General features: G+C 61.2%; 1 protein-coding gene across 1 annotated transcript in view; it reads right to left on the reverse strand.

Moving 5' to 3' along the window:
- Positions 1–7921: 7921 nt before the first annotated feature.
- Positions 7922–15602, reverse strand: part of LOC128903468 (deleted in malignant brain tumors 1 protein-like) — a 71969-nt gene continuing 64288 nt past the window's right edge. Inside the window, 8 exon segments of the mRNA XM_054187479.1 lie at positions 7922–7965; positions 8572–8874; positions 8959–9021; positions 9489–9803; positions 10169–10483; positions 10570–10896; positions 11124–11436; positions 11711–12099. Coding sequence (XP_054043454.1) covers positions 7922–7965; positions 8572–8874; positions 8959–9021; positions 9489–9803; positions 10169–10483; positions 10570–10896; positions 11124–11436; positions 11711–12099 — 2069 coding nt within the window.

Below are 15602 nucleotides of genomic sequence, written 5' to 3' on the forward strand. Positions count from 1 at the left end.
ACAATGAGAGCTCCAACAAGGGCAATGCAGAAAGTTCCTGGAAAAAAGGACACAGGCAAATTGTGTTTCCGGGGCTTGGGTTTGGAAGGGCAGGCGATGGGAAGAGATTTGCTCAGAGCTGTCCTGACTTGTGAGTGTGCTTTCCTCCTTTGGCAGTACCTCGGGAACAAAGGGATGCGATGTCCAACGGCAGCTCCATCACCCACTTCCTCCTCCTGGCATTCGCAGACACGCGGGAGCTGCAGCTCTTGCACTTCTGGCTCTTCCTGGGCATCTACCTGGCTGCCCTCCTGGGCAATGGCCTCATCATCACTGCCGTAGCCTGTGACCACCGCCTCCACACCCCCATGTACTTCTTCCTCCTCAACCTCGCCCTCCTCGACCTGGGCTGCATCTCCACCACTCTGCCCAAAGCCATGGCCAACTCCCTCTGGGACACCAGGGCCATCTCCTTCTCGGGATGTGTTGCACAGGTCTTCCTGTTTGTCACCTTGATGACAGCAGAGTTTTATCTTCTCACAGTCATGGCCTATGACCGCTACGTTGCCATCTGCAAACCCCTGCACTATGGGTCCCTCCTGGGCAGCAGAGCTTGTGTCCACATGGCAGCAGCTGCCTGGGGCAGTGGCTTTCTTACTGCTCTGCTGCACACTGCCAATACATTTTCAATATCTCTCTGCCAAGGAAATGCTGTGGACCAGTTCTTCTGTGAAATCCCCCAGATCCTCAAGCTCTCCTGCTCAGACTCAGACTACCTCAGGGAAGTTGGGCTTCTGTCTTTTAGTACCTTTTTTGCCTTTGCGTGTTTTGTTTTCATTGTGGTGTCCTATGTGTTGATCTTCAGGGCTGTGCTGAGGATGCCCTCACAGCAGGGAAGACAGAAAGCCTTTTCCACGTGCCTCCCTCACCTGGCTGTGGTTTCCCTCTTTATCACCACTGGGGTGTTTTCCTACCTGAAGCCCCCCTCTGTCTCCTCTTCATTCCTGAATCTAGTGGTGTCATTTCTGTACTCGGTGGTGCCTCCAGCAGTGAACCCCCTCATCTACAGCATGAGGAACCAGGAGATCAAGGATGCCCTGAGGAAACTGATTTGACATTTTTCAGCAGCCATAGACTGTGTGCCTTCCTCTGCAAAGGATTCACAGCATCTGGTGTGACAAGCATTCACTATTCCTCCCCTCCTCCTTAACTTTTCACATCTCATCTGTGACACAAAGCATTTGTGTAAATGAAGAGTCAGTCTCTCTGTGTGTTTAAATAAAATACATGAACCAGCTAACACTTCTTTTCCTGAGACCCATCAGCAGCAGGGCTGAATAAACGGGAGATGAGAAGACCTTTCTGGCTGCAGCAGCCTGGGGCAGGCTGTCCCAGTGCCACTCTGTCACTGGGGCGGCAGGAGCTGCCTGAGGGTCCCCAGGGCCAGGGCTCTTGTACTGGGCTGGGGAGAGGGGATGGCACAGAGGGGCTGCAGACCCCTCAGAACATCCTGGGGAGGAGGACACAGGGGCCCACTGACTGCCTTTGCCTTGTGCCCAAATGCCCCCCGTCTCTGGGGCTGACCCTCCTCTGCCCCCCAGCAGCTGCGGTGCCCTTCAGGGGGGCTGTGGCTGTGGAGTGAGTGCCCAGAGCTCTGCAGCACCCTGGGGCAGGCTCTGCTGTTGGGCCAGCGCAGACTGGGCTGGGATGGAGAGAGGGCAGGGGAGGTGGCAGAGCTTGGAGGGAGCTGGGCTGGGCTGGAAAGTGCCCAGGAGGGAAAATCGTCGGAGTGCAGCTTGTACCGTGTGACCATGCGGGGGGAGGACTCACACCAGAGTGTTTGTGGTGCAGGGCCAGGGCTTGTGGAATTGGTGTCTGTCTCCAGGGTTTGGTAGTCGTGGGGCTGAAGGCATGGGCCTCTGTGAGAAGAGACCAGGGGCTGCTTCCGTGCCAGACAGAGCTGGTTCTAGACGGCTCCAAAAGAAACCCACCGCTGGCCAAAACTAAGCCCGTCAACGAGGATGGTGGAACCTCTGTGAGAGTGTATTTAAGAAAGGACACAAGTGCTCGAGTAGGAGAGGAGTGAGGGAAAAACAGTGTGAGAAACAGCCCTGAAAACACCAGGGTGAGTGAAGGAGGAGGGAGAGGAGGTGCTCCGGGTGCCAGAGCAGATGGTCTCCTGCAGCCTGTGGAGAATACCACAGTAGAGCAGGTATTTCCCTGCAGCCTAAGGAGAGGAGCACAGCGGAGGAGGTAATCCCTGCACTTGGTGGAGGACCCAACACTGGAGAGGCTGGACATTTCCTGAAAGAATTTCAGCTTGAGGAGAGCCCATGCTGTAGCAGGTTTATCTCGAAAGACTGTAGCCTGTAAGAGGGACCCCATGGGAAAAGTGGTAGAAGGAAGGGGCAGCAGAGAGGAACTGTTATGGGCTGCCCAGGACCCCCATTCCCCATCGCCCTGCACTGCTCAGGGGGAAGGAGGGAGAGGAGCTGGGAAGGAAGCAGCAAAGTTCAGCAAGGGAAAAAATGTGCGGGAGGAGGCTTTCCAGGTGATAAGGTCTTCCATCGGTCCTATGCTTCTTTGACCCTCAGCCTTTGCAGCTGCACATGCCTGGCCTGCCCACTTACCTTCACTCCTGTCCCCTTTGTAGGAGGCCCACACACATCTTGGCACGCCCAGCGTAACGTGGCCTCCACCAAAGCTGGAGCCCACCTGGCCTTGGAGGCAGGGAGGGGCCCGGTCCCCTCTGTCCTGGGCTGGGCACAGCTTTTCCCTGGGAACCTCCCTGAGGAGCACTCCTCCTCTGTGTCAGCCTGGGGCCCGGCAGGGGTGGCCCAGGGACAAGGGCTGCTGGGGCAGGGCTGAAGGAGCTCAGCTGGGAGAGCGTTAGACTGAAGATCTAAAGGTGCCTGGTTCAGCCCTGAGCTTCAGCAGTGATTTTTCTCCCTCTGCTTTTTGCAGAGACCATCTGCCGCCTTCCAGCCTGCCCCAGCCCTGCTTGCTCCTTCACCTCTTGCCAGAGCACTGTCCCTGCCCTGGACCTGCACATCTGCGGCTTAGAAGGAGCCTTCCTCCAGCCCCACAAGTCCCCAGCCTCCCCCTGGGCAGGACTCTCCACTCAGGGCTGCTTTGGGGTGGTCTCCAGCTGTGCCCCCTTCCCTGCTCCACAGGATCGGGATGTGTCCTCTGCGGGGTCTCTGCACGACCCAATTCCTCTCCTCTTTGTCATGCTCAAGGGTGCAGAGTCTGTTCCCCTCCTCAGGCGCCTCCTGCACCTTGTCTTGAGTTCCCAGAGCAGAGGCCACTGGACCCATAGTCCCAGGGAGAGGCACTCCCTGGAGCTGCGGCCTGAATGGCAGCATCCTTCCCCCGGGGGGGTGTTGCAGTGAGACCTCTGATGTGCCCAGGACAGCTGACAAAGCCACGCTGAGGATCACCCACCGGAGTGCATGGCCATCGGTATTGTTTAGTCACACGCTGTCCTGAGCATAATTTCTTGGCCCCCTTTGCCCCCCTGCTCCAATGACTGGTAACACACCAATATGCTCCTCTCTGGGCATCAGCCCCATGGAGATGGACACCTGCCCTTCACCCCACCTCCAGGGATGCTGCGGGGCAGAGGGGTGCAGGAGGAGGCCCGCTACATTGATGAAAGCGTGTGAGCTTTCTGCCCCCATGTTGCCTCATCGCACACCCTGGGGTGCCATCAGAGCCTGGGGGCACCTCACCCCAGGGAGGGCATGTCCCTCACCCTGTTGTACTTCTCCTCCTGTGCCGCTGCGCACAGATGTGGCACACAGGGGGGTTGCCCTTGCCCTGGGGGGCAGAGGAGGCTCAGGAGTGTTCTCCTCTCCATTGGCCCTGGAGGGGGCCAGAGCGTGGGAGCAGCACCTGCAGCCAGAGCCTCCTTCTGCCCCATCGCTCTTCAGAGACGCTGGAGGGGCAGTGCTCTGCAGTGCAGCCCTGTGCCAGGATCAGGCCCCAGGGGAGAGGCAGTCCGCACTTCCCCCATCTCAGGATGGATCAAGTGCTGTTTGCTGCAGAGGGTCCCTGGGCACCCAGGGGACAACGGGGCTGTGCCTGTCACAGACCCCTCATGGGAGGAGAGTGTCTCCTGCTGGGAAGGCTCTAGAGGGTGTACCTCAGTGGCAGAGCGCCCACTTTGCATGTGGGAGATCCTGGCTTCCATCCCCAGCATCTCCAAGGGGCTTCTTCCCTGAATGCCCAGCCTCAGGGAATCATAGAATCATAGAATAAGAGAATCTTCATGGTTGGAAAGGACCTTTGAGATTATCGAGTCCAAACACACACACACACACACAAAAAACAAAAAAAACCACAAAAAACCCCAACAACCTGAAATCTCTGTCATTCAGAGAATGCTCTGAAGTGCCAAATCTAGACGTTCCTTAAATACCTCTAGGGATGGTGACTCAACCCCCTCCCTGGGCAGGCTGTTCCAGTGCCTGACCACTCTTTCAGTAAAGTCATTCTTCCTAATATCTAACCTAAACGTCCCCTGCCGCAACTTCCAACCATTTCCTCTGGTCCTGTCATTATTCCCCTGGGAGAAGAGGCCAACACCCATCTCTCTCCAGCCTCCTTTCAGGGAGTTGTAGAGGGCAATGAGGTTTCCCCTCAGCCTCCTCTTCTCCAAGCTAAACATGCCCAGCTCCCTCAGCCTCTCCTCATATGCCCTGGTCTCCAGACCCCTCACCAGCCTGGTAGCTCTCCTCTGGACATGCTCCAGCACCTCAATGTCCCTCCAGAACTGAACACAGCACTCGAGGTGAGGCCTCACCAGTGCCCAGTACAGAGGCACCATCACTTCCCTGCTCCTGCTGGCCACGCCATTCCTGATACAAGCCAGAATGCTGTTGGCCTTCTTGGCCACCTGGGCACACTGCTGGCTCATGTGAAGCTGGCCGTCCACCAGCACCCCAGGTCCTTTTCTGATGGGCAGCTTTCCAGCCACTCTGCCCCAAGCCTGTAGCGTTGCTTGGGGTTGTTGTGACCGAAATGCAGGACCCGGCACTTGGCCTTATTAAACCTCACACAGTTGGCCTTGGCCCGTCAATCCAGCCTGTCCAGGTCCCTCTGGAGAGCTTTCCTACCCTCAAGCAGATCAACTCTCCCACGTAGTTTGGTGTCATCTGCAAACTTACTGAGGGTGCACTCAATCCCCTCATCCACATCATTGATAAAGATATTAAACAAAACTGCCCCCAAAACTGAGCCCCGAGGGACACCACTGGTGACCGGCCGCCAAGAGGATTTCACCCCATTAATCACAACTCTCTGGGCACGGCCATCCAGACAGGTTCTTACCCAATGAAGAGTACACTTGTCTATGCCATGATTCACCAGCTTCTCCAGGAGAATGCTGTGGGGGACGGTGTCAAAGGCCTTGCCAAACTCCAGATAGACAACGTCCACAGCCTTCCCCGCATCCAGAAGGAGGGTCACATGGTCATAGAAAGAGATCAGGTTTGTTAAGCAGGACCTCCTCTTCCTAAACCCCTGCTGGCTGGCCCTGATCCCTTGGCTGCCCTGCGCTTGCCGTGAGAGCTCACGCAAGGTGATCCTCTCCATGATCTTTCCTGGTACCGAGGTCAGGCTGACAGGCCTGTAGTTCCCCAGATCCTCCTTCTGACCCTTCTTGTAGATGGGCGTCACATTAGCCACCCTCCAGTCATCTGGTACCTCCCCTGTTGACCAAGATTGTTGATAAATGATGGAAAGGCTGGAGCTGGAGCCTCTGGTCCTCTGCAGGCACTGTGGGCCTGCCCTGCCCAGCCAGGGTCTGGCTGTGGGGTGAGGAGGGCTGTGTGCGCTGCCTCTTTGGAGCTGTGCTGGACCTGAGCTCAGCTCACTGCCCTGCACCACACACCCACCTGAGACATGCCCCTTCCCCACCGCCATGTCTTTGGGCTCTGGTTTCCTCCAGCCACCCTCGGGGAGACACTAAAGCACCTGGGCAGGCAAGCACAGCTCTGGCTCAAAGGCTTTTAATAAGAACCAATATGGGGGCCTGTGTGTAAAAACAGGGGACTCAAAATCGAGGAAACCCCTGGCAGATTCTGCTGCCCGTGGGAAAAGGGAGAGGGTTCCCTGGTGCTCACGGCTCTCCCAGCTGCACAGACCTCTCCTCCCTCCTGGCTGCCCCCAGCTGCACTGCTCTCCTGGCCCGGGGCTCAGGGACTGTTGTGCACTGAGCTCCGGTGTCGCAGCCTCTGTGTCCTCAGGGGGATGTGCCACAGACACCTCTTCGGCATCGTCATAGCCCGTGCTCTCTGGGGACAGGGACCAGCCATCCCCCTCAGCTCCGGGGACCACAGCAAGGAAGGCCATTGCATGTTCACCCCATGGGGTGCCTCTCCTGGGCTGTACATCACCTTCCTCCCTTCTCCTCACCAGTCCTGAGACGTTCAGCTCCCTCTCCCACCCATGGTGCCCCCAAAGAAAAACTCCTGGGGCAGGTTCCCCCACCCCAGCACATTGGGCTCTCAGTGTGGCATCGAATCATCCATCACCAGGGATGCCACCCCAGGAACCAGCAGCACTTTCTTTCCCTCTCACCTCCAGGGGTATCCGTGGGTCCAGATCCTTCCTCTGCCACCCTGGGCATTTCCCAGTCTTCCTGCCAAGGGGAAGGATCCTCCCCAGGGTCAGAAACCTCCCTGGCATCATCATAGCCATCAGCTGAGTCACCTCCAGGCAGGACAGGGACGTCTGAAAGGAGAGGAGAGATGGTGACAGTGAGAAGATGCGTTCTGCAGAGCAGAGGATGGGAGGATGCGCAGGGGATGAGGCTCCGACATTGGTGTTTGCAGCCCCACAGGAGATACCACATGTCCTCCGAGCTCTGACGGTGACGCTCAGTGACACTGCTGTCCATCACATGTCTGCAGGGAGGAGACATCCACCCCTTCCTGCCCCCCATTACCTGGTGCTGGCCATGGACCATCCTCCTCCTCGCTGTCCCCGGGGTAGGGCTGCAGCTTGCTCAGGGACCCCTCTGAATAGGAGCCTGGAGAGAGGCCCACTGGGTGTCAGGGGAGTGCGCTCTGCTGACCCAGCTTGTGCTCAGTGCTGCTGGGGACGTGGGACCCACAGAGCCACGGCTGCACGGGGACGAGGGCTCAGGACTCACCCTGCTGCCCTGGGACAAAGCCCATCTCCAAGGGCCTGCCAGAGCTGCCCTGGGACAGCCCCTTCCCTCACCCCTCAGGTGTCCCCCAGGGTGCAGGGGCAGGCAGAGAGGGGCTGTCCCCAAATGGGACGCGCAGAGCAGGTGGGGAGAAAGCTTCTCTCCTGGGCCCAGGACATGGGTGCTCCCCACACAGATCCAACAGCCCCACAACCGCACGAACCATGGGTTAGGGGGCTGCAGGGGTCAACCCTGCGTGGCAGTCAGGGGAAAGAGCACTGTAGATGTGTCCTCAACGAGGGACGCACACCAACCTGAGCCGCTGAACCTTGCCTGCTTCTGCCATGCTGGGCTGGAACCGATCTCCTCGTACACGGCCTCAGGGAAGGGCTCCTGAGCTCTCTCAGAGCCTGTGGACAGAGGCAGGGCTGGCCCAGGGATGGTCAGAGAGGGGATGGGATCCCGCAGAGAGCACACACTCTTGTCCCCCCAGCTCTGCCTCTCCCACTCACTGACAGCCCACGGCACCCCTGGCCTTGCCAGCAGGCATCTTCCCCTGGGAAGGGACCCACCTCTGCGCCCAGCCCTGGCGCTTCGCACTTGCCCGGCCAGGAGGGCCAGGAGCAGGCAGAGAAGGGCTCCCAGGATGATGCACATGATGACGGGCAATGAGACTCTCCCGCTGCCGGTCAGACGGCCCCACGTGGGATCTGCATGGCAGGAACACAGAAAGGGCAGCACCAGGCCTGGGAGAGGTGCGGGGCCGGCACACCCCAGTCCTGACCCCCATTACATACCGGGTTTCAGGGGATGAGGGATGGGGAAGCTCCCACCTGGCTGGGTGAATGACAGCCCTCCCCAGCCTCCCGCCCCACCGCTACCCCGCTGCCTCCTCCTGGGAGTTTCACAGCCCAGCAAGGAGCCCCTTCCCCCCGGCTGTGGGTCACAGCCTGGCCCCAAGAAGACCCAGCGCTGGTGGGGAGGACGGGTTACCTGCTGGAGGGGTTGGTGCTGCCGTCCTGGGTGCATCTGCAGAGGAGGAGAAGGAGAGCTGGGCTGAGAGGGTGGGGGTGCAGGTACCAGGGAGCCTCCTCTCTGACACACCGTGTGTGTGTGTGTGTGCGCGCACGTGTGCATGTGCAGACATCCCTGCCACATCCCACCCAAATCGCCCCTCCTGCACGACTGGTGAGCATGGCCAGGAAGGAGCGCAGGGCCCAGAGCAGGGACAGAGCCGGCAGCCCGGGAGATGCCCCTGGGGGCTGCAGGGCCCTGCGGGCAGAAGCTGGAGGACACCCAGCCCCACAGAAGCTGCTGCCCACTCGGCAAAAGGCTCTCCTGCTCTGCAGGGATGGCCTTGCTCTCAGGAGCTCTGGAGCCATGATGGCAGCCAATGGGGAAAAGGGCTCCCTGTGAGGTGTCCCAGCCCTGCCGCTCACCTGAGCAGTTCACGGCCGCGTCCTCCTTATGGCGGCAGGCACCGCTGTCCCCAGGCCGGGCCCAGCAGTCCTGCAGAGATGGCTCTGTCCCCCAGCACTCCACCTGCTCCAGCCAGATGGGGCCGCTCCCCTCCCCAAATGCAGCCTCGGCCAGGGCAGACACCACAGGGCCACTGCATGCCACCTCGGCATCCCGCATGTCCCAAGAGTCATCACACACCGTCCCCCAGGAGCCGCGGTGCCACACCTCCACTCAGCCGGAGCACCCCTTCTCCCCTCCCACGGCACGAATCTTCTCCCTGTCTGGAGAAGGCAGAGAGCTCCCAGGGCCGCGGGACAGCAGGCAGAGCCCTGCCAGGCGAGAGGGGCATGCAGAGGAGCAGCTACCTGTGCAGCTCGGGGTGCTGGGGCACGCAGCCATTGGGGCCGGGGGCGTTTCTGGCTGACTCCCTGCAGAGGGAAACGCTGTGGTGAAGGGGCTGCTGCAGGGGGGCGTGCAGCAGAGAGCGGGGCTCAGCTCAGCTCGTGCCACCCACCCATGGCAGCAGCTGAACCCCGGTCCTTCGGGGGACACACACTCGGCAACGTGGGGGACCCTGACTGCTCAGCCCCAAAGGGACCCTGGGTCACAGAGCAGCAGGAGGGTGTCCATGGAAGGGACACTCCTCGGAGCCCTGGCTGTTCCCTTCTGGGACCTTGCCTCGAGAAACCTCTGCCTCAACCAGGCGAAGCTGGGAGCCCGGCTGGCACCCGCTGGTGAATGTGTGGGGCTCCAGGAGAGGAAGTCCCATTTTTGGTACCAGCAGCAGCAGCGTCTGCCTTGGAAACGAAAGGCCCCCGCAGGCCCAGGAATTTGTCCATGCCCAGCCAGGAGCAGGAACGCAGGGGATGCTGGTGCCCGGCTAGCTCAGAATTACCCTTGCAGGTGATGTGGGTCTCCTCTCGCAGGTCGTCGCATGACTGCGGGTGCCAGGGAGCGGAGGGACACTGCCAGAAGGAGCTGTTTCTCTCCCCACACTCCACACGATCCAGCCAGGCCGTGCCAGACAGCCTGCCGTAGGGCCGTTGTGTTTCCAGGGACCCTCTGTCCCCGCAGCCCAGCTCCTTGCATGCCAGCGACACAGTTTCAGGAGTCACGGAGTTGGAGCAAATGCTCCCCCACGTCCCATTGTAGAAAACCTGCAGGCGCCTGGAGCAGTTGGTGCCGTTCTCCAGCCTCAGGGCCATGAACTCTGGGAGGAAAGGCAGCGAGGGGGAACAGGCTGGGCTGGGGCTGGGGGAGCAGGGACACCCCTGCACCCGCCAGGCCCTCAGACAGGCAAAGGCACGTCCAGCAAGTCCCCCAGTCCCCCTTGCACCCACGGACAGAGAAATGTCCCTGATGGACAGACACCCCTGCCCTCCCTGCTGCCCGTCAGGGACAGCAGAGCTCCCCAGGGACCCCCGGTGGGACTGAGGGCACCTGTGCATGGGTGTCCCCACGGTGGCTTTTGTCAGGGGCTCAGAGCTGGCCAGGAACAGCCTCGGCCGTTGCCGGCTCTCCCCTCGTCCCGGCCTGCCTGGGCACTGGGCTCCCACCACAGCTCCCGGCACACACCTGAGCAGACGACTCCTGCGTCCTCTTTGTGCCCGCAGTCGTGCTGCCCCCAGGACCCTGCCGGGCAGTCCCAGAGAGCAGCTTCGGCCCCGGAGCAGTTCACGCTCTCCAGCCAGATCTGAGCGGAGCCTTCCCCGAACCGAGCGGAGCCAACCGCCTCCAGCGCCCCTCCGCAGCCCAGCTGGCGGCAAACGACGGCAGCATCAGACAGGTCCCAGCCGTCATCGCAGACGCTCCCCCAGCTGCCCTGGTAGTAGATCTCCACTCTCCCCGCGCAGCGCCCAGGCCCGTTCACCAGCCGCACCTGACGGCTCCCTGTAGCAGGAGGAAACCCCAGCTGCCGTCAAGGGCTGGCTGCCCACCCAGCCCAGAGCCTGGGGGGGCCGTGCAGCGCCACTCACCCCAGCAAACGACCCCCACGTCCTCGGCAATCCCTGCTTCCAGCGCACTCTCAGGCAGGGAGGTGTTGCAGAGGGTCAGGTTGGCCTCGTGCCCTGCACACCGCACCCCGCGCAGCCCCACGGGACCCGTCCCTCTCTGAGCCTTCGGGGGGTTGTAAGCTGCCTCTGCCTCTCCACACTGCAGCTGCCGGCACACCACGCTGGCCTCCTGCACCTCCCACTGCTCATCCAGGACTCTGCCCCACGTCCCATGCTGGAAGATCTCCACTCGCCCGTTGCACGAGCTTCCTCCACCCACCAGCCGCAGGGATGCGAAGCGAGCTGGGCCTGGGGAGAGCAGCCATGCCCCAGCCCTTGGCGGCATCGGGGAGCCCGGCAGCCTGCAGTACATCTCCAGGCTCTGGCACCCTTGCAGGAAGGCCTTGGAGCTCGCCTGCCTGCCGCCAGCCCTCTGTGGGGACCTTCTGAGCCAGAGCCTTGCACTGCCACAGGGTCCCCTGCTTTGGGAGCATTTAAGAGGAAAACAGAGTAACCGAGTGTTTTCCTGCACTCACCTGAGCATATGACAGCAGCGTCGTTCTCATGGGAGCACGGCAAGGCCCCCAGGGCAGTCACTGGGCACTCTCCCAGGTGGGCTTCAGTCCCGTCACAGTGGAAGGAGTCTCTCCAGACAGGGCCGGTTCCTCTCCCAAAATGCCCTCCTTTAGGAATGGACTCAGCAAACCCGCAGTTGAGGTGACGGCAGAGAATGTGGGCGTCCAAGAGGTCCCAGCGGGAGGCACAGAGGGTGCCCCAGGTCCCCTGCACATGGACCTCCACCCTCCCCTCACATGCCGTGCTGCCGTTCACCAGTCTGAACCCTGTGAACTCTGGACAGAGAAGGATGAGACAGGGCAGACTTGTGCTTTTCTCCCTTGGGTGGTGGAGTAGAGGGCAAATGGACATCCTGCCTTTCTCCTCCTTCTGCACCATTTTAGGGCTGCAGGCAAACATTCAAGGTCAGGTCTATCGGGGCTCTGAGCAACCTGATCTAGTTGAAGAGGTCCCTGCTGGTTGCAGGCAAGTTGGACTAGATGACATTGAAAGGTCCCTTCCAACCCAGACCATCCTATGGTTCTGTGATCACCCCTTCTGTCCTCACACCCAGCACAGCACAGTCCCGTCCCTGCTCCCCCATCATCGGCACACCCCCGGTGGTAACACCCTGCCCTGAGTCCTTACGTGTGCAGGTGACACCGGCAGCATTCGTGTGGGTGCAGGGCTGCTCCCTGGGGGACCCCGTGGGGCAGGAGCTGAGAAGGGATTCATTCCCCACACACTGCAGCTCTCTGTCCCACATGGGACCAGCCCCTTCTCCAAAGTGAGCTGCCCCGGGGACAGACAGGGCTGTGCCACACTGCAACTCTCTGCAGACCACGTCGGCAGCTTTGGGACCAAAGTCGGAGTCACAGACAGTTTTCCACTCGTTCCTATCACAGATCTCCACTCGTCCTGAGCAGGGGTTGTCCCCTCCAACCAGCCGGACAAATCCTGGAGTAACCAAAGAACCCTGTGAGTTCCCACAGCCCTCTGGCAGTTACATACCCATGTCCCACCTGGCCTGCAAGGTGGCCACAGGCCCTCCCAGCAGCTCCCAATGGGTGCTGATGGCACAAACACACCATGGACCCCCTGCTGCTCCCCCAACATCATCACAGCACTCGTGGGCTGGCTTTTCTCCCAAACCCACAGCCACAGGAAGTGCTTAGAAAAACTGCTGCCCTCCTGGAGACCCTGGGCTACCTGGCACTGGCCCCAGGCACTGCAGCGCTTCAGCCCAAGGAGATGGGCTGAGGTTCTGCTGGCTGCTGCAGCCTGCTCTGCCCCACCAAGCTGAGAGCCAGGCTGAGGAACCCCTTGGAGCCACCAGAAATGGAGCCCATTGGGGCACTGCTGTTAGATGGGACATGTCAGAGGGAGCAGATGTGGTGCAGCTGTACCTCCAGTCGCTGTCTCCACCAGCCCCCAGCTCCAGCACCTGCCTGGGGAGGGTCCTCAGCCAGGGCCAGAGAACACTGCCAGGGGTGCACATCCCTGGCCCCCAGCTGGGTAGAGGGCAGGAGAGGGGGCAGAGGAGCAGCCCTGGGCTGACACGAGCTCCCAGGGCAAGGAGAGCCAGAAAGTGCTGGCAAGTGCCCTTGGCACAGGGCAGGCAGGGGCTGGGGTAGGCAGGAGAGGCTGGGCAGCAGGTCAGCGCTGCCTGCACAGGGGTGTTTCCCTGTGGGCTCGCTCTCATGGGGTGACTCTGGAAGGGGAATGAGGTCGCCATGAGCCACCCAGCTCTTCTGCCCAAGCCCAGGGCCCCTGCCCTCTGAGCAGCCCCTCTGCTTTGGGGGACTCATGTCTGCCAGGGGACACAACCCAAAAGTCCCTGACCTCCTTGGGCCCAGGGTTGTGGGTGGCCACATGAGCTGCTCTAAGTTCCTTTTGCACGAGGGCACCATCTCCCAGCCCCAGGCACTGACGGAGGGTGGGCTGAGACACATCAGGGGTCAGGCAGTGGCGGGTTCCCACTGTTTTTTCCTCAGGGACCAGGGAAACCAGCCATGACAGTCCCAGCTCAGCAGTGTGACCAGCCACACCAGGCCCTTCTCCTTGTGTAACTCCTTGTTTCCTTGAGGGCACAGCCAGGTCCCTTCCCCCGTCCTGGTCACAAAGGTGGGGAACAGGCTGGCACCGTACCTGAACACGTCACTCCAGCATCCAGACTGTGGTCACAGTATTGTCGAAAATCTTCTCTGTTTGTGCAATCAGACAGGGCTGACTCGGTGCCATGACACTCAACACCAGCCATCCAAATGGGGCCAGATCCTGGCCCAAAGTGTGCTACAGCATGAGCTTTAACAGCAGACCCACAGCGCAGCTGCTTACAAACCACTGCAGCATCATTCGTGTCCCAGCTGATGCCACACACAGTCCCCCACTGGCCCTGGTGTTTCACCTCCACTCTCCCAGCACAGCGTCCGCCGCCATCCTCCAGCCTCACCTCTGCAGCCCCTTCAAACATCGACATGGGACCGCTCAGGAGAGCACCGAGCCCGAGTGCAGGTCTAGAAGGCCCCCCCTGCCCAGGCTGAGTCAGAAGCACCACGGTGGGAGGGTGGGAGTCCTCACCCCTCCAGGCTGTCCCTTGGCCAGTGTGGGGGTCCCTGCTCTCCCCACAGCCTGTGAAGGCTAGGGGTGCAGTACTCCGGCCCTTCTGGGATGGGCTATTCACCATAACACAGCCCTGGGAACCTCCTCCCACTCCCATGGCCCCCTCCCATGACCACCCACTCATTGTGCCCCCAGGCCCTGCACAGGGAACCCGCTCCTCCCCAGCCCAACACCCCATAACAGCCCCATGCCCCCAGCCCCACACCTTCCCCGCCGACCACCTGCCCTGGCACCACCCAAGCTCACACTCCCCTAGGCCTTTCTGTGTCCTCGGAGAACACCAACATGATCCCAAGGATCCCCCCAACTCATGTCCCCTCCTGGGCCCTGGTGGGAGCCCAGCCCCTGTGCTTGGTGGCGGCCCCTGAGAAGGGAACTTCTCTACCACCTGTGGGTGCAGACAGTCCAGTCCCCCTCTCTCTGTGGGGCACAAACTGCCTTCACGGTGTCAGGGCTCCCCTGAAGCCTGGAGCCACAGCCAGCCTCCGGGGCACAGTACTGGGGAACAAGTCATCCCAAAAGGGTACCCCAGGATGGGTTGTCTTTAAATGCAGCCAGGCAGAGGCTGCCCGAAATACTGGAGCTCTGGAAGTGGAGACACCCTCTCCCAGCCAGGTGGACACAGGCAAAGGCACAGGGTCCATGGACTTGAGCTCCTTCTGACCCTCATCTCAGCGGCACTTGGAAAGAAACCCTCTTCCCAAAGGGCTCTTGATGACCCCACTGGTACCCGATGGCCCTGGGCTGTGGGAAAAGGGAGCCAGCACTTACCTCTGCAGAGCTGCACCCAGAGGAGCAGCCACAGCACCCGAGGGGACAGGAGTCCCTCCATTCCCATCCTGAGCCTCCTGCCCTGCTGGCACAGCCCTGCTCTTCCCCACTCCCTGTCACAGCCCCTGGGGACTCACGGGGACGTCGATGATGGGAGGGTGATATATCTCTGCAGATGCCGACCCAGCTGCGGAAGGAGCCAATCGAAGCAGCAGCACCTTTTTAGACGTTATCGGGAGCTATCTCCCCTCCGACACAGCCCAGCCCGCCAATGAACTTCTCCAGCGCCGTTCATGACCATATATGAGGGACATATATGTCCCGCTGCCGGCGTCATGGTCGCTGTGGTGGCGGATCATCATGGGACAAGCTGGGTGTGCAGGGGAATTTGGTTAGTCACCCCTTGCACCCTGCTGTGGGCCTGGAAGCACTGAGCATCTCCTGCGCCGGGCTCATCCAAGAAGCCATGAGGCAAGTGTCCAGCTGCCCCCAAGCTGCGGTGACCATGGAGCGGGGACTGCACCAGGGTCTGTGTCAGGATGGGGAGGAAACAGCCCCTGCCCCTGCCACGGACCTCACTGTGCTGGGAGCAGCAGCTGGGAGAGGTCTTCATCCAGGGCAAGGGCTCCGTCCCGGGAGTGTTGGCTTGTCCGTGCCTCCCTGCAGACCCCCACAGTGAGTCCCTCGCAGGAGCCGGAGCTGGATCATGTCCCTGCCCTGGCAGCAGACAGACAGCCCGGAGGCTCAAACGTGTCCCTGACTCTCAGTGTGTCACCCAGGGGCCGTTATTCCCCGCGGGCGGAGCGGGAGCTGGAGCCTGCAGGTGCACAAACCACAGCCCACGTGGCCTCGCCGCGCTCCCCCCGCTCCCCCCGCAGCGCCCGGGCAGGAAGTCTGTGGTTTCCTCCTGGCGCCGTGCCCAGGCACATCCCTGGGGTGCCCCCGAGCCACCCCCACCCCGACTGCTCCAGCCAGGGCCGCAGGGGCTGCTCCTTCGGCCTCGCAGACACGGGGACGGGCAGCTCCCGTCCCCCGTCATGCCCCTGTCATGCACACGGCCGCTCTGC

This window comes from Rissa tridactyla, unplaced genomic scaffold, assembly GCF_028500815.1.
Source record: "Rissa tridactyla isolate bRisTri1 unplaced genomic scaffold, bRisTri1.patW.cur.20221130 scaffold_37, whole genome shotgun sequence".
NCBI lineage: Eukaryota > Metazoa > Chordata > Aves > Charadriiformes > Laridae > Rissa > Rissa tridactyla.